This window comes from Osmerus eperlanus, chromosome 26 (genome assembly GCF_963692335.1).
Source record: "Osmerus eperlanus chromosome 26, fOsmEpe2.1, whole genome shotgun sequence".
NCBI lineage: Eukaryota > Metazoa > Chordata > Actinopteri > Osmeriformes > Osmeridae > Osmerus > Osmerus eperlanus.
In genome coordinates this window covers 1,192,008-1,213,787 of record NC_085043.1, presented here as the reverse complement: position 1 = coordinate 1,213,787, position 21,780 = coordinate 1,192,008, and the positions used below count along the sequence as shown (strand labels likewise).

At 42.6% G+C, this 21,780-nt stretch overlaps 1 protein-coding gene across 2 annotated transcripts in view; it reads right to left on the bottom strand.

The window, feature by feature from the left end:
• Positions 1-15,571, bottom strand: part of rnf220b (ring finger protein 220b) — a 28,363-nt gene extending 12,792 nt beyond the window's left edge. For both annotated transcript variants that reach the window (XM_062452906.1, XM_062452905.1), the window contains exons 1-2: positions 15,315-15,571; positions 13,365-14,071 (exon numbers count right to left, since the gene is read on the bottom strand). In XM_062452906.1, the coding sequence (XP_062308890.1) occupies positions 13,365-13,959 (595 nt within the window). In that variant the 5' untranslated portion in view covers positions 13,960-14,071; positions 15,315-15,571. The remainder of the gene's footprint in view (positions 1-13,364; positions 14,072-15,314) is intronic.
• Positions 15,572-21,780: the final 6,209 nt, after the last annotated feature.

Genomic DNA, 21,780 nt, shown 5'->3' with positions numbered 1-21,780 from the left:
TTACTTTGTGATATGACACACAATTGTGACGTGTAATGTACAATATAAGCTGATTTTATTAAGGAAGTACATCTACTTTCGGAAACAGTAGTCTACTATGTCACTGAAGTATTAGCATCATGACATTAGCATCTGTTTTCAATCGTTAAAATAAACATTCCTCACAAATACATTTTCGTTGTAGGATTTATTATGACATTACATTACAAGTAAACGATTTGTGGGTGAAATTATCATTACCTGTGGTTTCAAACCAGTGTTGCTCACTGAAATGCAGTAGCCTACGCGAGACACAGCTGTTTAGGAAGTCAAACGGCGACAGAACATGTTCGGCACTCTCCTTACTTAAATCAAAAATCTATCTAACTACTAACCTTAACTTCATTGCCACAGCCTAAACTTTGTCAATCTGTTCATGAAAATAATTAATTTCAGCCTAAACCGTACAACGGAACGTTAAATCGAATTCAACCAACGCAATCGCTACCAAGACGAACACAGCAGTCTAGTAGTACTGTACAGTACTGTAGTAGTAGAATTTACCGGGGCAGCTTCTCCACACAGGGCTATATCGCATTTTGCGTTGTTACTGACAATGGTCGCTACCAGTGAGCTTTTTATAATTGAGCGATTTTCCACTAAATAAATGTCAAGCTTATTTACGTTTTGGGGGGCATATTTTCAGTTAGCAGATGGTACTGTTTGAATCACGATTCCATCTTCTACTGCCGGTAACGTCGTAGAATAATCTTCAAAGGGGGTTCTTTATTAATGAATAAATGCAATATGAGTAGGCTAAATGCCTGGAAATATCACGAGAAGGGAAAACTTAAAAAGGACGTTTAAGTCATAGAGATTAGGTCCATTTTTACACCGGTCTGCCAAATTTATTCGTTTTGATTCAGCTATGAGGCTGCCTCTTGCAGGGGAAATGAGAAGACATCATATTTAATTCTACACTTCACTCGTATTTTCAGTTGTAAACGAGCAGCACAAAAAAATGCTTTTAAATCTATGTAATCTTTATAAATAATAAGTATGCATTTTTATATAGAATATACAGAAATATCAGTTGTAAAAATGTCATTCAAAAACGGACCCCTGTGCAACCGACGCAAGCAAGCACACCCTACAATTTCCCCAGAAATTGTACCCTCTCTAGTTATTATTGGTATTCTTCTTATTATTATTATTTAAATTTTTCTACTCCTTGCGCCTCAATATCTCAAAAAGTCCCTTGTCATAAATTTTCTAAGTTGGCACATTGATACTACATCCAAGTGGGTACCCCCACACCAAATATGTGCCAAATCAGACCATAGGGGGCGCCACAGGCCACGCCCAAAAGTCAAATTTTCAAAGTGATGGCATTCCCACCCCATTGCTCCAATTCTTCTGAATCTTGGTGTGCATGCCTCATTTTTCATGAGGAAAAAAAAAGCCTCAAGGACCCATAAGGTCCGCCATGATGAATTTTCCTGTACAGTGATAATTTTGGAAAACCTTAAAAATTCTTCTTCTCTTGAACCAAAGATCTAATTGACTTGAGATTTTGTACAGATATGTATCATTGACGTATTTAACAATGCTACTTAATACAATTGAATCAAATACAAAATGGCTAAAAGGGGTGTATTTATGTAAATGTGCACATTGCCTCAATATGTTTGTGTCACTAAATCAAATGTATTTATGAAGGATGGTTCAAACTTAATAGGCTTTAAGGTATGCCCCTAAAGTACCATGCAAAGTTTCACCTTGACATCTCGAAATATGACTGAATTACAGCTGTTTGAACTTCGACCAAATCTGACAATGCTCGCCATTGGAGAAACAGCTTTTTTTATTATCCAGTTTTGTATAATCCATGTCTGGGAATGGCTCAATTGGCTGAGATTGTGTGCTGGTAAGCAAAGGGTTGTAGGTTCAAAACCAGTCAGAGGCATAGTTTTTAATTTTTTATTATGACAAAACGGTTTCTAGTCTTCGGATCAATCCTCCGGTTGTAAAAACATGCAATGTGTGTTTATTTGAGCCCATCACAACACTCTGATCATCTGTTTAGCGAGACTGTGTAAACCACTGCAAAACAAGCCAGGTTCACCACAGTAGCTAGCTACTTGTAGTCTATGCATGGTAGAGATAACTCTAATGGTTATCTCTAATGAAGTAAATTGATTGTTCAGGTGGATCCCTTGCCTGTTGCACAAATTCATTTCCGTAACCCGGAAGTCAGGTGGCTGAGCGGTTAGGGAGTTGGGCTAGTAATCTGAAGGTTACCGGTTCGATTCCTGGCTCTGCCAAATGACGTGTCCTTGGGCAAGGCACTTCACCCTACTTGCCTCAGGGGTAATGTACTTACTGTAAGTCGCTCTGGATAAGAGCGTCTGATAAATGTAAAATGTAACCTAAGCCAGGACACATTCCCACTGATGCTAGGCATGATTTAAAATTCCCTTCCATGACAAGTTATGGCACTCCAAACAACCTGTTTAAAAAACCATGAGAAAGTTATTCTTTACAGCAGCAACCCAGTCATCGCCGTTGTCCCGTTTTTATAGGAAATGTACAAGCAGTTTCAACTTAGGCTGAATCTAACAACACTTACCACAGGAGAAACAGCTTACTTTTTTATACAGTAGCTGAACATGACAATATTCAACACTTAGAATGGCTCAATGGGCTGGGGTGGTGACCTGTAAAGTATCAGGTTGTAGGTTGGAATCCAGCCATAGTCTTTTGGCCTGTCATAATTTTGATTATCTGTTTAGTTCAACAGGATGACATCTTTCTGAAGTACCACAAACAATTTCACCTTGGTATGTCAAAATATGATTGAATTAAACTGTTTCAACGTTGGCTGAATCTAACAACGCTTAACACAGGAGAAACACCTTACTTTTTTATACAGTAACTGAACATGACAATATTCAACACTGAGAATAGCTCAATGGGCTGGCATGGTGACCTGTAAAGTATAAGGTAGTTGGTTGGAATCCAGCCATTATCTTTTGGCCTGTCATAATTTTGATCTGTTTAGTTAAACAGGATGACATCATTCTGAAATACCATGCACAATTTCATGCAATTTCACCTTGAAATGTCAACCATTTCTTAACCTTTGTCCCAAAGCTGACCAAAGCTAATACTCTGCCCTTTCTATTCATACAATCTCAACAGTTGGTGTGTAGCAGAGAGGATAGAGGGACTGACTTTTGTAACCTTATGCTCATGAGTTCAAATCCCCATTCAGCCTGTTGTTGGCCAAACATTAAGTAGTTTTGCTCCCTTGTTGTCCAACTCTCGATCTTCTACAGTGTACATGTTTATAATATTTTGCCATTTTGCGGAGGAACCCGCATCGCTGCTTGCATCTATATTTATTATTATTATTATTATTATTGTAATTTATCTCATGAACACATTGGTAAAACGTTTTGAAATTTGGCATATTGATACAATATGCCACAAATACCGCCCAAACACAGACTGGCCCACATCAGAACATGGGGGCGCCACAGGCCACGCCCAAATGTCCACTTTTCAGAATGATGGCATTTCCACCCCATTGCTCCAATTCTTCTGAAACTTGGTGTGCATGCCACACAAAAAATCCTCAAGGACCCATAAGGTCCACCATGATGGATTTTCCTGTACAGTGATAATTTGGGAAAACCTTCAAAATTCCTCTTCTATTGAACCAAAGATCTAATTGACTTGGAATTTTGTACAGATATGTATCTTTGATACAAACGTTAAAAACGTAAAAACGTTACTTAAGACAGTTGAATCAAATACAAAATGGCTGAAAGGGGTGTATTTATGTAAATGTCCACATTGCCTCAATATGTTTGTGTCACTAAATCAAATGTAATTTTGAATTATGATTTTTCAAACCTAATAGGCTTTAAGGTGACACCCGCCTGAAGTACCCTGCAAAGTTTCACCTTGATATGTGAAAATATGACTGAATTACAGCTGTTTGAGCTTGGACCAAATCTGACAATGCTTGCCTTATTTTATTATCCAGTTACTGAACATGGCAAAGTCCAGATCTGGGAATGGCTCAATTGGATGAGATGTTGTGCTGGTAAATGTAGGGTTGTAGGCTCAAAACCAGTCAAAGGCAATTATTATTTTTTGGGACAGAACGGTTTCTAGTCTTCCGGTCAATCCTCCGTTCGTAAAACATAGCAATGAGTGTTTATTTGAGCCCATAACAACACTCCGATCATCTGTTTAGCGAGACTGTGTAAACCACTGCAAAACAAGACAGGTTTTGCACCAGAAGATCAACAAAAATGTTAATGATAGAATGACACAGAATGGAAGTCTTGTCCAGCACAATTGACAAACCAGCCTGAAGTCCAGCAATATCTGAAGCCAAAGTGAATCCCTGAAGAGAGATCAGAGTCCTCCAGCACACTAATGGCTGCTGCTAGCCTCCATATGACGGGTGCCAGTTCAGCTGAGATGCACCCAGCTCAGATGGGTAACGTGACCTTTGCTGAATGTCACATCAAATCATGGATGGATGTCACCACCAGACATTATGCCAGACCATGGAAGGGCTGAACAAGGCGTAAGGCACTGTGAACAATGTCCCCAAGTGACAAAACCTGAGGATGTGGTATAATTCTGATTGACATGTTTCAGGAATGGCTTTTTGAATGGCAGGGTTGGAAGGAAGGACATGTCTTTGTAAAGATAGTAGCTGTTCCTTAAATGCTTTGTCCTTTTTTTAATATTCTGCAAATATGGTTCAAAATCAAGATTTTGTCCTGCACAAATTCTTACTGAGTGTGGTCTAAAAAATCATGGTGGTTTCAACTTATTATAAATAATCACAGTTCTTAATGGATAGAGAGAGAATCTCAGATACCATATCCTGGCTGGTATCATTGGCCAAATCATCAAACACTTTTCTTTGTAAATGAAAGAGAACAATGAAGTCATAATGAGAGCATAAACTCGGGTAACTTGCAACATGTGTGTGTAGTTGTACGTGTATGTTTGTGTGTGAACCATGTACTGTTTATGTGTCTGCATGAGTGCATGCTTGTCTGTGTGGGCTTGGGAGGTTGTTACATGCTGGTCCTTGGCAAGCATTCACAGGAGATCAGAGTCATAAAAGCTATTGGCTCCCACCACACCTGTGTCATGCCCCCATACTGTTGCCCATGCCAACCAACCTGCTTCCGATTTTGAGCCATCACATGCAGGATATTAGTCAGGGCTTTTCACCTTCTGTGAGGTTCCCTCTCTGAAGTGCAGAGGAAAAGGAAAGTCTGTGGGTCGCCACTGGGTTTTATTGGGGAAATAATGGCCTATTGAGAGGTAGGGTATTTAATGAGCAACATAATAGGCCCTGCAGTAACACATCTGCTATAGAGAGCTTATAGAGGCAGGCTGTCAACGGTTGCCAGATAATTTCACTTCTTAGCCATCATAGCCTGGAAATATATTTTAAAAACTAATGTGATGTACTGTTAGTCTCTCTCACATATTCTCCACTAGGTCCACCTCACATGACACCTCCATCCAATCGGATGAGAACTTGTTTAGCTCTTCTCTACTTTTCAATCAATTGTGTTTAATTTGTTTAACCCTTGTGTTATCTTCGGGTCATTCTGACCCATCAGTCATTGTGACCCACTGTCGTATTGCGACAAATTTACCTCATACAAAAACAAAGTGAAGCATTTTCTTTTAACTGTCGGGCTGTCTCAGACCCCCCACATTGCAATGGTTAAAAGAAAATTATTTTTATTTGTTTTCGTATTGGGTGAAATTGGGTAAACACAACGATGGTTCGTTGTGAACCTTTGGGTCATGTGACCCGAAGGCAGCACGAGGGTTAAGATACCTGAGAGCCACCTCTTGGCCCTTGCACAAATCAATGTTTTATTAGGACACTAATCATCATGCATTGACTAATAAGATCTGTATCAACCCCTTGTAGCACATTGATTGGCCTCCGTTTCACAGTAGGACAGATACGTACATTACAAGCTACAGACAAGTAGACCAACTTCACAAGAGGACGGTATCTGTAACTCACATAGAATACAATGGAAGACATCCTGGTAGAATTGGCCCACAATAATGAACCCAAAGGTGAATAATTCTAAACCACCTCGAGCCAGAGCCCTTTAACTACAGCTAAGAGATCAATATATCGACCATAGGTCAATCAGAGCAAAAGACCCCAAACACCATTATGCCCTTCAGCTGCTCTCTGTTCTCCTCCTTTCCCTATCCCTTCTCCTTTCTCTTCTTTCTATCTCACCCATTACTATCTGTCTTTGCACCATCAACTGTAGACATGTCCAGACATGTCCTTAGCCAATCATCTCCATATTTCAAGCAATGAGACACTGAGAAACTGCCTTGGGTCCGTGACTGGACTCTTGTCTTAGTTCTGAGATCAAACCCTGGCTACAGTCTCCCAACTTTAATCATTCTGGCCTCATTAAAATGGATGGCTCAATAATATTTGATAGTGACTTACAGATCAGTAGAAAGGAGAGAAGGCAAGGGGGAAGTGTGACTATCCTTGTGGCTGGTCATTAGAACATTGGACTGCCAGCGACTAAATCTGATTGTACTCACAAAAGTACAGAGGCCACTGCTTTCAAAATCGTACCCTGGTTCCTACACAATGTTATCCTTTCATTCATTCTGATTGATCCATTAGTCAGTCAGAACTGTCAGCTGTCACGAGCATCCTATAAGTTACAACTGGCTTCTCTCTCTCTCAGTTTTACACACATCCAGATGTGATGGAGGGGTGGAGAGTAAGAGACAGAGATGGTTTGACTTCTTTCCATTTCCATACGCAGCTGGCACTTCACCGACAGGCTATTACCCATGGTGCACTGCTCTCATTATTGGATCTGAACTATGAATGACCCACCTGAATGAAGAAATCCCTCTGAGCGCAACAACATGCAGGGCCGTTAATTCAAACCTATCGTTCCCTGTCATGATTGTCTCAACCTCTTCCCCTCAGAGTGGTAGTGTGTGAGGAGGCTAGGGTGGGGTGTGAATGAGGTGATGTTAGGGGGCTAATAGAGAAATCAAAGCCCCTCGTTACCAGTAATTAGATTGGCCCTTAAAATACAGATCACTATTAAGCAGCTCAGTGATTTACCACACACTGACTGGTGTCTCTCTCTCATTCTTGTTCTACCCTCTCCTCCTCTCAAACCTCCTCTCTCTTTCCCCGTTTTGATCCCTCGCTTTTGTTCTCTCTGTCTCGCTCACTTGTCTTTCAATTAGTGGTCAAACGGACAAAATTAGATGCTCATCCTACAGAGCTGATTGTATCATCACGCTCTTGGCCCTCTGCCTGTAAACACTCGCGCTGCCACAATAATTCTACCATGAGAACACACACAAACACACACTTTATATGTGTACATATCTTAGTCCACACATGCCCCTATTGTTGCTGCTTGTATGTGAAAAAAAGCAGAGGAAGGCTGAGATCAGTTGGAGAACGATACAGTGGTAAGATGTCCTGAACAAAAATTCTCAGACTGGTCTGAGGAAGAGCCTTTGTGTTGCTAAGTGATGTATGCCCAAGCATTGGTCTTAGACTGGAATATGACTAGGCCGGGGTTAGCAGAGTGTACTGGGCCCTTCACACTGCAGTGGTCAAACACAGTAGCCTGGCTGAGAGAATGTGTGTGTGAGTATGGGTGTGGGTGTGTGTGAGTAGCCTTGGTGAGAGCAGCCCTGTGTGAGTCTCATCAATACGCCCCAGCAATACTCCCAGTCCGCTAACATGCCAGAACAAAGGGGCCCTGGCAGCACCAGCAGCTATAGATCTGTTCTTCTGCTTTCTGGTTCAATAGAGTCACACAGCCCATTCTGTAGCCAGACCACTGGGGTTTGGAAGTTCAATCTTCTCTACTTGACTGATCAGGGCTTCAAAAGCCACACTTTAGCCTGGTTAATGAGACTGGATTTTCTCCAGTTACTGTAAGATCTGAACCCTGTTCCACACTAGTCCACCCACACAGGAGAATGGTAACGTAGGGCCAAATTTGACCTGCAGCAATTATGCAGTGTAAAGTTCCTTGCACTAAGGGGTAAGACTTCAATAATCTTTCGCACAATTACATTTATTTTAGATACTGATGATGTCTCCCCATACTTATTCTGAAGTTCAGTGTAGAAAGGTGTTGTTTTATTTACTTATATGTGTAGGGACTCATTTAGCTATATGTGTAGGGACTCATTTAGCTACAGTGTAATCTGCATACTAATGATGGAATAGTATTGGATTGTGTGCATGTGTGTGTGTGTGTGTGTGTGTGTGTGTGTGTGTGTGCGTGTGCGTGTGTGCATGTGACTTTGTGAGGGAAGCCCATCTTTACCATGAGATACAGCCACTCATTAGCACCATAATAAAAAGCTGAGACGACACATAAAATGTTATATACCGCCGGATGCTGTTTTCCTACCAATTATTGAGCCATTGATTTATGAGCCAAGTGAATTGGTATTCTTTGTGGAGTAAAGGGAGTAACTTATTTATACCTACTATATAACACCAGGGGTTAGGACTGGTCTGGGCCAACCTTTGTCATATCTGACCTGAGGATAGCGGAGACAGACTGTTACATCAGACCTGAGGATAGCGGAGACAGCAGCAGGCTTTCTAGGTGTGCAAAGCACAATTGTTTTTTCTTGCTTCAAAGAATCAAATAATTCTCCCTCCCTCCCTCCCTCCCTCCCTCCCTCCCTCCCTCCCTCCCTCCCTCCCTCCCTCTCTCCCTCTCTCCCTCCCTCCCTCTCTCCCTCTCTCCCTCTCTCCCTCTCTCCCTCTCTCCCTCTCTCCCTCTCTCCCTCTCTCTCTCTCTCTCTCTCTCTCTCTCTCTCTCTCTCTCTCTCTCTCTCTCTCTCTCTCTCTCTCTCTCTCTCTCTCTCTCACACACGCACACGCACACTTGTCTTTGGGAAGTGTCCCAGCTGGTGTATGAGGCTATCGTCTGAGGTGCTCCTTAGCTGCATGTGTTTAACCCGGTTGGTTGCCCTTCCTGCCCTCTATCTGCCTGACTGATTTGTTACACTCAGGACAGCACCAATTAAGTATGTGTGTGTCCTGTTCCTTACTCAACCTGCCACCTACAGCCCCCTTCAACCGTCCAGCACAGGCCAGCCGACCCTACCGTTCTCAGCCCATCAATCCACCTAACCGAATGCATGCATACACGTGCAGAGAGACACAGACATACGTACAGGCACATACACTCTGGGTCACCGTCCTCTGGTCTTTGAAGTGAGATCAGAGGCAGATGTTATGCAGGTCGATCAGGTGCTGGCAGAGAGACGGAGGGAGATGGAGGCTCTGGTAAAACAAGCTGTTGTTTTAACAACCCCTCAGCCTGCTCTTGTAATGAGCCCCTCTCTTTGCTTTTTCTTGCTCTCTTTCGTTTCCCTAACTCCTTTTTTCCTCACTTCTTTACCCTTCTGTGTACCCTACAGTTTATTTAATAGTATGAGGAGGATAAACTGGTAGATTTATGTCAATATGCTTGTTGACTGATGGTTGACTGTGTCGTTAATCTAACAAATGCTTTAGGTCATTATCACCAATAACCAATATCCACCTCTTCTTTACACACACACACACACACACACACACACACACACACACATAAACACAATCCTAAAACGAGCATATCACTGACCCGAGCAGGCAGAATGAAGGCTCCCTCTCTCAGGAGTACATTAGGTGAACAAACCAGCTCCAATGCAGGATGCGGAAGATGCGGCCGTTATTTTAGACTGCCTCATCTCACAGACCATGTTGTCCTGAAACAAAATGTACTCCACAGAGTGGAGAGCAGGGACCAGGACTTGGTCTCACACTCTTCATTAATCTGATAAGTAGAATGTCCTGCCTACTTTAAACATTAGATACTTTAGACTTGGGCTGCTAGAATGACGCTCCTACCTCCCATTGTGATTGGAACGGCATCTGTAATACTGGATTTTGGTATCTGGTTCTTTGGAGATGGGACAAATGTGCTACAGAACATTGTAAGATAAACCACCCGTTACAAAGTATGAACAAATAACATAGGTAAAAAGTATGAATACAAGCAGACAGAGCAGTGAGTGTGTGTATGTGGATGAGTTCCTGTATGTGCGTGTATCTGTGTGTGTATGTGTGAATGTGTGTGTGCATGTGAATGCACGCACCTTGGGATTAAAAAACAGGCAGATACTATGTGTATGCATGAGGATCGAGCGGCTGCTATTGATCCCCAATGGTCTGCCAGTTGGATGTAAACACAATGTCTTTCAATAGGACACTTCTATCAATACAACCTCCTCTGAACGACAGCTTCACAGGAAACATGCCTCTCAAACACCCTCTCAGTTATTGAATAGGCCCACAGCTGTGATAATCGGCAAATTGACACACGCACATGCACACACACGCACATGCACACACACACACACACACACAAACAGACACACACAATAAACAGTTTGTAAGCCATGTCTAGAACAAACTAAGCCCATAAAACATGACATGGGAGATAATCCCATGTTCCAAGTCTAACATGAATATATACATTATTGATTCTGAATGGCCAGGGTGTTACTCACTTACTAACAGACATTCATAACAGATAACCAGGATACTTCAACGCTAAGCACATGTGGAGTCCCAGGTGTGCTGAGTCCTTTATTGAGCATTGCTCTCATTTCTAGTTGTGTAAATTACTCCAGTCACCCCTCCCAATTCTATTCACAGAACCCCATGGCTACTGATCCCTATAACCAAGTCTTCCCTCTTCTCTGTGTCTGATTCAAGAGGTTGATGACACACCAGGACTGACAAGGGGATTCAACCTAACACAGAAGAACCCAGCATCTGGGTATAGTTACAACTCTTTCTCAAGTGGGAGATTTCTTACATGCTTATGTGAATCACAATCAGTGGATAAGCTATGGACTGATTATCTGTTTGTTTATTCTGTCTTGTGATTCATTCATATGTATTCCTACTGTAACCTACTTTGTGTTTTGATGACAGTCCTGGTCAATGATGTAGTATCTGCCTGATAGAATAACGAACATCTGTTGTCTGTATGTTCTTTTCGTTTTCCCTTTTCTCTATAAATACTGTCATCTGACCCTCATGCCTCAGAGAAACTTTGCTACAATCACTTTGTATTGAACTGGTCATAATTGTGGGAATGATTTTAAAGTGTTGAAGACTCTCTCACCGATCAGCGGGTATCTTGCTATTTAAAACCCAGAACCTGAACTGACAGTCACAACTGTTCCAGTGGAGACAGACATAACTTTCTTCCACACTTGCTTCATTGAGTCTACAGCGGCAGGACACAGATGTAATAAGAACAGCACATTGGCTCTCCTTCAGTCTGGACTCCTCTGTTCTCACTCCTGTTCACCTAGGCCTTCCAGTTCCAGCGCTATCCCAAAGTTGAAAGCATCTCCCTCAGGAAAATAAGCATGACTCGCTCCAGTGAAGACATCTGCCCTTTGAAACATGGGCTGTTTGAACAGCTGTCAGAACACACAAGCGTGTCTGAATGTTTTCTTCATAAAACAGATCCAGTCTGGGGCAACACAGCAGATAGACACTCAATGGGAAAAGGAGACATTTATCGACTGAGAAGGCAGAAAGTATCAAACAAACACGCGTTCAGGGATAGCCATAGATGTACTGTGTTGTGATAATGTAGGATGGAAGTTTCTGGATTTCATATGCAGGTACACACAAATTACTTTCATGACTAATGCCTCATGAAAATGTATGGTAATAAAAATATATGTAACCAATGACTGTATGACAGAAATTCCTGTGTGCTTTTTGTCTAGTGTTTGTAATTGTTTTGCACAAAAAGGTACAGTATAGTAGTCCAACCCCACGAAGATTTGAATTTTAAAATATACTGTAAGATTTTGGTCCTTGGTCTGTTGCCCAGCCAAGAGGAACCACATGTCAGACTTACAAAAAGTGCCGGCGGCTCAATTGCATTAAAGCTCTTACTTTGCCTGAGCTTTAATCTAATTGAATAAACTAGAAAAGCTGCTTCCATTGTTGAAAAACCCATTTCCAAACTGATATCAGCAGTACAAGATTTTTTTTTATGAGACACTGTGTCTCATCCAAAATATATGTCCCTGTTCCTGTCCTTGCCTGTATTCCCCAAATTGAATTTTCCAAATGTGCATACACACACACAATCTCACTGACAGACACACCTCTCCCCCACTTGTGTTGACATCTCTCCTGTCCTTATTAGAGTTCCTTATTGGGACTTCTGCCACTCTGCCACCAAGCCTCCACCCTGGCCCTGTCAATCACCCGACGCACTGTTCCACTTTCTTAGAAGTCAAAAAGTCACACACACGCCACAGTTAAAAACTTTTCCTAAGGCAACTCGTCCCCATTCTAGGTCATTGATGTATGTGGGATGAAAGTTTCTTTTTTAGATGATATGAGGGGGTCTCATTTCCCCTCTTCCACCTCCCACCCCCTCCCTGCTCCTCCCCCCCCCCCCCCCCCTCATTGTCCTTATTTTTCGCTGGTGTCCTCCTATGATCTGTCTGGGCTTGTGGGTCCTCTCTCTGGTGCTTTCATCTGGCAGGAGCCCCCTTAGTGGAGGCCGTGAGGGGGGTTTGATATCCCATCATGCCATACGCATCTCCCCGCTCTTGCACTCGGGCAGAGGCAAATGTTGTGCCCCCGCGCCGTCTAGCAATTATCCCATAGCGTAATAAGGAGCCAGTCTGGGCCTGCCACCATGACTGACACCTCTCCCACTCATTTGTCAACAAATCAAGAGTTGTCGCGTGGGCGGCCATATTGAGCAGAGGGTGTCTTTGTGAGCTGAGCTAGTGCATCTCTATCCTTCTTCTCCATCCCTTCTTTCTATTTCTCCCTGCCACCTCGTTATCTCTGAAAAGATGTCGCTGGCTCAGACCTTCACTTCCTCTGTCATCTTACCATATGCTTGTCTGTGTGTATACTGTATGTGTATAGGAAAAATGTATGTCTAATGATTGCAAACAAAGACTTTCATCATATCTTTTCAAACACTTTGATGCGTAGAACAGGAAAACAAAAAATATATATACATACCATGTATAAAAATGTTATTATGTTTTTGCATTGTATTTTAAATGCGATCCACTGTGCAAACCTCCAAAATATTGGATGAGCACAGCACTTAAATGAACAAAATAATTATTGTTAATGCGTTAGTGCATAGTCAGTTTTTTTTTGTGAAAGAGTGTGTCGTTTTGAGTAACACTCCTTCTTACTGTTGGTGGTTGCTGTAATGTTTCATAAGAAAGAGAATACTTACAACCCTCCTTGTATTCTTCAGGGCTTGATGAACCCTCTCCGTCAGACAGGAGACCAGACACTGCAAAGAGCTTCCTCCCAGCGTCCTCAGCTACAGCCTGCAGGGACCCTCCTGGTGTACCAAACTCATACCCCTTCCCCTCTGAGTCTGTGTAGCAGCCCTTCGGACGCTTGGCGGGGGTGAAGGCTGAGTGGTACCCCCCAGCCTCCCTCTCCTCAGGTGGGGAGGAGAACGGTCTAAAGGCCCCGACCCCGCTGTGGTTGAGCATCCCCAGAGAGGAGCAGTCCAGGTTGGGGCTGGCAAACTGGGGATGGAGGTGCAGCAAGGAGGCAGGGAAGTCTCTGGAAGAGAAAGCCCCTGAGATGGGCCCCTGGTGGTGGTACATGGATGTGAAGGTGTAGGAAGCTGATGGAAAGGGGAGATGGAGGTCTTTGTCTACAGAGACAGGGACTCCGAAAGAGCGGGGCGCCTGGCAGGGGACGGAGGCATCACGGCCTGCCTCAGCAGTGGAGGCCAGTACCATGAGGGCTGGGGAAGCCAGAGGAGTGGGGAGGTAGGAGGAGCCATCCATTTTGAAGGGGCGGTGGAGGTCCATCTATTCCTTCCAGTGTCCAGAGACTGTGGAGACTGGACACAGCAAAGGAGATTTCTTGGAGTGTTGAGTGTTCTGCAGACTTGCAAGATCTTGGGAAATTTGCCTCAAAGAGCTACATTATAAAGAAGGGAAAATACACCTTTAAATGGAATGAAATGTAAAAATCTTATCTGAGCAGACCCACATATTTAGGAAACAATGTAGTTACCTGTAAAATAAAATAATTTCATAAAATATTTGTAATCCAATAATTATGAGTGAGATTTAGATGATTTGGTTATTATTTACCTATTGCTGAATGCAATTGCCATTAACTTAAATGTATGTAGTATTTTTTTTAATGCAATTGCAGTTATCAAAGGCAATATATCGACAATATCATAAGCACAATCAAGTTTTTGTGAACCATATGCATGAAAGAGACAATTTTCTAGGCAAGCACATTTTAACAAATACAAAATTGAATAAATTATAATAACACAAAATCAAACAAACTAAACTAAAACTGCTGTTCTGTACTAGTAACATATTTTACCAGTACAGAACCCTAACCCAAGAGTGTGGACTATAAGAAATCCACAAAGAACCCACAACAATTGTGAATAAACAAATAGGTGGTTTAATAATTTTCACTTGAGTGTGTACACAATATTTAATTAAAAACTGTTGAATACTTATTTTTCTTCAACTGAAAACAGCAGACATATTTGGTTTAGTTTAGTTTTAAACCCGCTCAACTTAAAAAGCGTTGGTCTATTTGTTTTGCCAAGCGTAGCCTAACTTTGTTTGATTGAGTTTAGAATTGCAAAAAACTTCAATATGACAGCGCTCCTGACAAGTACGGCTATAATCTATGACTGATTAGTAATTTATTATAATCAGAAACATATGTTGAAACGAATAAAGTAAACGCATTTAGAAAATACATTTGAATTATTTAACATGTTTCCCTGTAGGCTATAGCAAGTTCGACACAAATAAATTAGCTAATTTGCCAGAAAGTATAGCCTAACATAGGCTACCCCATCCAATGGGCTTCCAATTGCTCTGTACGGGAGATGCAACTTCACCAAAAACTTTTCAGAAAATCTTCGTAAAGTGTGAAAAGGCACGCTGTCTACAGGCTAACTTTGTAATTGTATATATTAATAAAACGGTGATAACGCGTCTTGTTTGGTAGGCTGACTATTGTCAGTTTTAGCCTTCTAATACTTTTACACGTGTCACAAACACATGCCCATAACAAAAAGTTCGAAAACAGGCTATATTAACCGGTAAAGAAATATGTTGACATGCTGTGTTTATTGTTGTTGAAATCAGTGTTATCGTTTCAGTTTACATAGCTCAGTTCTTACCGTGTTTAACTCGACCAATTTCTCAATGAGAGATTTCGTGTCACCGACTTTTTCCGTCCAAAAGAAACGCACAAGTAGACAGCCACAACAAAAGTTCAAAGAAGGTTACCGAAACATTTAAACCCTAAGTACCGTATTGTCCCAGCGCTGAACCTCCTGTATTTCGGATTTCATTCAGCTTTTGAATAAAGGTATGCTGTGAAATATGTGAAGCACGGCAGGATGGTTGTCCCTTGTCTCAAGCCGGTCTGTGTCTCAGTCCGCGCAGATTCTCTAAGGCTCCAGTGATATCCCTCTCTCCCTCCCCTTCTCACAGTAGTATGCCCCTCTTTCCCTTCTGCCTTCTGAACGACACACAGGGACTCGGGAGTAATAGTGCTATCGTTGCATTCTTTGTCCTGTTCAGCATCTACAGCTTTCTAGCATTGCAAGTAGTTAATTCGAGCATGATGAAGTTTTAGAAAGTTACATTCGTTAGACACTAATTAATTCATATTTTAACATGTAATCGTTTTTGACCCATACTCAGGTTCAGGCTTCAGGTTTCGGGCTCAGGTTGCTTTGGCTCTTGTTGTGAACTTATCACTAATACTGATGCAAAAATATTGAATACAACATCTGTAAATGGAGGGTTCATGTATTAAGATCATGGTATGCAAATTGGTCATATTTCTTATTTATGTAATTGATCCAAATCAGTGTAAAACCCACCAATGTCCACTTTATTCATACATCTGACTTCACACCTCAATTTGTGGGATGGCAGACCTCAACAGATCACAAATCATCCTTAATTTGTTTTTATCTGTATTGGTTTTGCTTAAAGACTTTTTGAAATAATGTAATTGAAATAATTCCTTATTCCCCGGAGCAAATCCAGAGGCTCTACACCGCTAATCTAATGTGACACGCAATTTCCGTCTCTCAGACGATTGCTTCCCCCCAGGTCTCCGTCTTTAATGAACAGCCATTTGAGTGCCAGTGAGCATGTGTGGAGAGGCCGTGGAGACAGGGAATGGTAGGTTTGGGAATGTCAGAGTCAAGGAGAGATCAGGAGGATGTTTCGTTGGAATGTGAGAGACAAATGTTCAGAGTGGGTTCCATTTTAAGTAACTTTGCCCAGTTTTCAGGCTTTACACAAGTTTCCTCAACCTGTCAAACACTCACAGTACTCTATCTGTTCTCTGCCACCCTGAGTGAGATGGAACATTCTATTTAACCCCTGACCTCTCCACAGTCTGGGAGGTAGACAGACAGCAGATGCATTACTTAACGGGGCCAGACGTGACTCTATCTCATCCTCAGACTTCTACTGTGACACATGCCTCGTGTGGCATGTGGCAGTGGAAGGTCTAAACCTCACATACAACCTTCTAAATTCATGAGAAGATGTCATCAACCTTAAAGTGGAAATACAGTACCAATATGTATCAACCTCCACCTTTGGAAAACACAAATAGGCCTTTACGCAGATCAAGACTGAATTAATTACATGCTTGCTTTTCTGTTTAAAATGCTTCCTACAAAAGCATTTTTCCTTGCAAAAGGTACTTGTGACTGGGATTGGGTACACTGGGTCTCACCAACCTTCTCCCCCATTCTCTAAGTGTCTATCCTGTACAGTGTGGGAGGCTCGGGGTAGTATGTGCGTATTCTGTAGGCCCAGTGAAGTGTTAATGATGTCTCTGCCTCCACCAGGTTATGGCATAGCGCAAGGGCCGTTACCCGCCCTGGGTTCTGGCTCTCAGATTAAATTGACACCCGGAGCCACAGAGACTGGTCAGCAGCCCAATTACAGGGCTGTCTGCACAACTGAGGATGATGGGATGTGATGTTAATTGTAGGTCTTCATTTCTGGCAGGATATGAGTCATTTGGAGTCATCTTTTTGACTGCAACACATTCATCCCTATGGTGCATTTGAATCCAGACATGTTTCTGACTATTTGAAGACACATATTGCATTTTGTCATCTTCTTTAAGTTCAAAGTTATAGAGTTGTCTCTGTCATTTGTGAAATGACAAATCAAGGGAAGACAGCAACTACTGACGACTAACTTACCCTTTTTTACAGAATAGAACTTGATGTTTTTATCAAAAAGCAGTAACATATTTGAACATTGTTTCACTGTTTGATTATTTAGAATTTTCACCCACTTGTTGTGCATTAGGATTTAAAATGTATTTTAAAACAATTTCATCCACAAACTTCTCTCATTAAATCTGTAGAGAATACAACTCGATTAAATTAGTGTTTGATGAGATTATTTAAAAACTTTTATTATCATGCCAGACATAATCAAGCCAGTGTTTTAACTTTCCCCCTTGCTAATTAGAGAATGTCAGTTGTTAGTGCTACCTGTTCATTCACATTCTCCTGGCCAATCGTAAACCTTGTTACTGTAATTACATCAGACTCATTAGTGATAATATTCTAAATATCCTCAGGGGGAAAACTATTGCTTGAATAAATAAATAAATAAATAAATAGATAGATAAATAAAAGAGTAACATCGCAGTAATGCCCACATTCAAACCAGATTACCTTGAACAGAGGAAGTCCATACTGCCAGTAAACAGTCAGTTGGAACTCAACAGTGCTCAGCCACTTAGAGTCAGGGAGGTAGTTCTGTGACTGAGTCGTATACCACTCAGTATATTAACATAGAGACAGAGCTACTACTGCCGTGAAGAGAAAGAGGTTTCCCAGTATATTAACATAGAGAGAGACCAGGCTGGAGCAGTGAGAGAGACAGAGAGAAACAGAGACAGAGACAGAGAAAGAGAGACAGCTGTGTGAGGGATGAGCTGTCCACCATGCAACACTGCATGCGTGCGTGTGTGCTTACATAGATGAGTGTGACAGCTCCCAATAGCGTCCAACTGGCATGAATGTGGGGAGGAATACAGAGAGGTGCATTATGGCCCCGATCATTGATTGCTTCCTCCCAGGGGTTGACTGAGCTCCCCCCCCCTACATCCCAGGACACACACACAAGGTGCTGAACTCTGCCATGACACAGCAACCTCTTGTTTTACATTCACACTTTTCACAGTTGTTCCACCCCCATATCTGATGTTCAACTTCCGACAGGCAAGAATGGACACGATGCATTGGGTGTGGATTTCTCAGTGTCAACCCGTTGTTTAGGATGTCTTTGTTTGGTTATTCATGTTGTTTATCATTATGCCCTTCCCAATTTTTTGCAAGTGCTCAGAAAGCTAGTCAACTGACTAACAGAGAGGAGCTATGACAGCTCGTGTCCTCACGCCTCCCCCCTGCCCCTACCCTCCACTGCAAGGCCTGCCCCCCCCGCCCCCTCTCCCCCCCACACACATACCCGTGAGCTGGACATTAATGTGAGCCTCTAAATAATGATCAACAAACGCACTGCTGACTGCAAACAGCTCGCTCCCCTCAGTGGACTGCCACTCGTCATCAGTGTGACCCCTGTGAGGAGGGGTGGGACCACCAGGGGGAAGGGGAGGTGGGGGGCTGGGAACAACCCTGTCATGTAGTAGGGCGGGAGGTGGGGGGCTGGGAACAACCCTGTCATGTAGTAGGGCGGGGGGGGGGGGGCTGGGGGCTGGAACTGAAACCAAAGCGACTTTGGGCGGGTCCAAGTGATAATCTGAGTTTGAGCCTACATCTAGTTACAGTACAGCGGGCGTACAATACGTACCACGCTTAGAGACACTGTGTTGACCTTGCAGTGTGGGTTAACGATTACTAATCTAAACATTGGCCCCATCTAGTGGTCTTTTTGCACACTCATCCCTAAATCAGACAAACAAAGCAATACAAAGAGGATTAATACTTTTAGACAACCCAATTGTTAATTGATGAAATATCATGCGAAGCCTCGCACCCTACAGAACACTTTGGGCTCTCCACTGCCTGAATAGCCTTGGGGTCCAATCTCGCCAGAGAAGGAGACCACGATTCCCACCTTGGCGAATATTAAAACGTCTTTGTACATCTGTCTGTGTGCTCTGATTGGTGCCTTAACCTCTGAAGTGCTGGACCATTTTAAATATGGCTGAGAACAAATTCCTTTGTGATTCTTTGTAACACTCAACATGGATATTATGGGTTCTGTGTGTTTGCATTATTAGATTAATGTTGGGGAAAAAAGGTACAGGGCTCTTCTGTGTTCAGTAATCCCAGTGTATGATGCTTGATCTCAGTCATACACAGTTTCCTGTTTGTCAGGGCATGTACTGCAATTCATATGACACGCCGGCCTCTCATGCCACAAAAACAGCAGAGAACTGAGGTGGACATGAGAGGAGAAAATGGAGGGGAGGAGGGGTGCATACGTTGGGTGACAGCGCTAGATAAATGAAGGAATGGTGAGAAAAGTGTGGTGGGCAAGTAAGAGGAATAAAGAATGGGTTGACGGGGATAGAAGGGCAGGAAGGAGGATAAAGAGGTTGAGAGAGGAGAGAGGGAGGGAAAGTGATGTGTGTCCCACAGCCAATGGCTTTATCCAGCTTTATCCCGGGCTATAAAGCTACAGTGCATGACACTCCTCAGCTCTCAGAATAGATATGCCTATTCACTGTTAGCAGAGAGATTTGACAAGCCAGTCTGCCCCCACTCAGCTGCCAGGGTCAAATGGTTTGCTGTCAACTTTCTTTCTTTCTGTTTCTCTGTTTCTCATGTCTTCTCTCAGTCTCTCTTCTTTCCCTCCCAAACACATCAGTCTTTTGTTTCAGAATTGCTTTTCTCTCTTTAGGTGTAAACTTGTCATTGTCAACAGACATGCCATCGGAAATTATTTATTGTTTCATTCGATGAGAGAGACCATATCCTCTGGACTCAACCACTCACAGACATCCACCATTCACAATTTTAGCATTCTATTCTACAACTGAGGTTGTGATGTCTTGTTGACTGTACACGCACACACACAAACACATGCATACACACACACAGACACGCACAAACACAACCTTAAATGTACACACACATCCTGAGGGGTGTTCCGTCAGGTAAAGGTCTCGTAGTCGTGCTCTGTGAATGGCCTCTACTCAAACAGATCAATACCTGCTGGCACGTCCCTCAACGAACCAGGAGAAAACAATTAAAACCCATCGACCGTGTGCCAGGCTCGGCCATGAATATGCATATGTCCTTGACCTTCCCTCAGAGAGGAGACAGTGATAGAATGACAGGCTGGTGAGCTCACTCTCTCTCGTCCGTTAGGATTATTTGCCATAATTTGCTCAACGATCCACTTTGACCTATTATTATAATTTGTTTTAACACATTACATAACGATAAGGGAGCTCTTTTGAATGTTCATACATTTATTTTCTGAATTTGTTGTATAGAGCAATAAGCAAACCACTAAAAAGGTAATACTGTGACATTAAAGGAAGGAAAGTATTATGACAAAGTATTTTTATTTATTGATTGTTACGTTGTTGATAGTTTAAAAACAGATATTCTCCTATATACTGTAGAAGGGAAATCCTAAAAAAGTTTGAGATCAACAAAGTAATTTTACAACAAGTAGTATTACAATAAACTTTTCTCCGGTTTTCCAAGTTTTTAAACAACAATTCGGGCCCTTTGAGCTATGCTAACCCTCTGCCAATCTGCTAAATCTCTTCTGCCACCCTAAAGCCCAAAAGCTGTTGCTCTTTTACAAGCCTTTCATAGGCACATATTGCTCTTTTCAAGCCAGTGTAGATGATGTATACTTCAGAGAAATCACCAGGAGCAGTCTCTCTCTCTCTCTCTCTTTCTCACATGTAATTCTGACACAGTGGATCTCTCTGTGTCAGTATTTGGCCTGCTAGCTGCTGGAGCACATTGTCACTTCCCTGTCCTGTCATGTCCTGTTGCCCAAGCCAGGCCCTGCTGGGGATATGCCCAGCCCACGTCAGCCGGTGTTAACATTAGCATGGTAACAGGACCCCCCGGGGGAGAGCGGCGCTAAGGGTCACGGTGACGATTGTCAGCAGCCTGCTTTAATTAGGCACGCCCGTACATCCATGCTCTCACTCAGTCTGACTGCAGACAGGATTGTTGCTGTTTGCCTCGTAGTTGTGTTCTCTACAATACAGAAGGAATATTATCATTTTAAGGACAAAATCTCCACAAAGGGTTTTTTATAGTTTGCGAATAGGTTTGTGAGTGTGATAGAACAAACGTGTCTGTCTGAATTTTGTTCTGAATTTGTCTTGCATTGATACTGCAGAGCAGGGCCCCCCTGTAAGGGAGGCATTTCATGCTGGATGCGAGCTATTGTGAAAGTGTCAAGGGGGCATTCTTCATGCAGAGCTGAGCTATGTGTGTGTGTGTGCTGTTTATAGAAAGAGTGGGCATGGAGTCAGTCAGAGTGCATTATCCCAGTGCTGTGTGGCAATCTACTGTTGTATGGATAATGTGTGTCTACCTGTGGAATCTGGAATCCTGCTCATCCTGCCTCTCTCTCAGGGACTCTGGTATTCCTGGT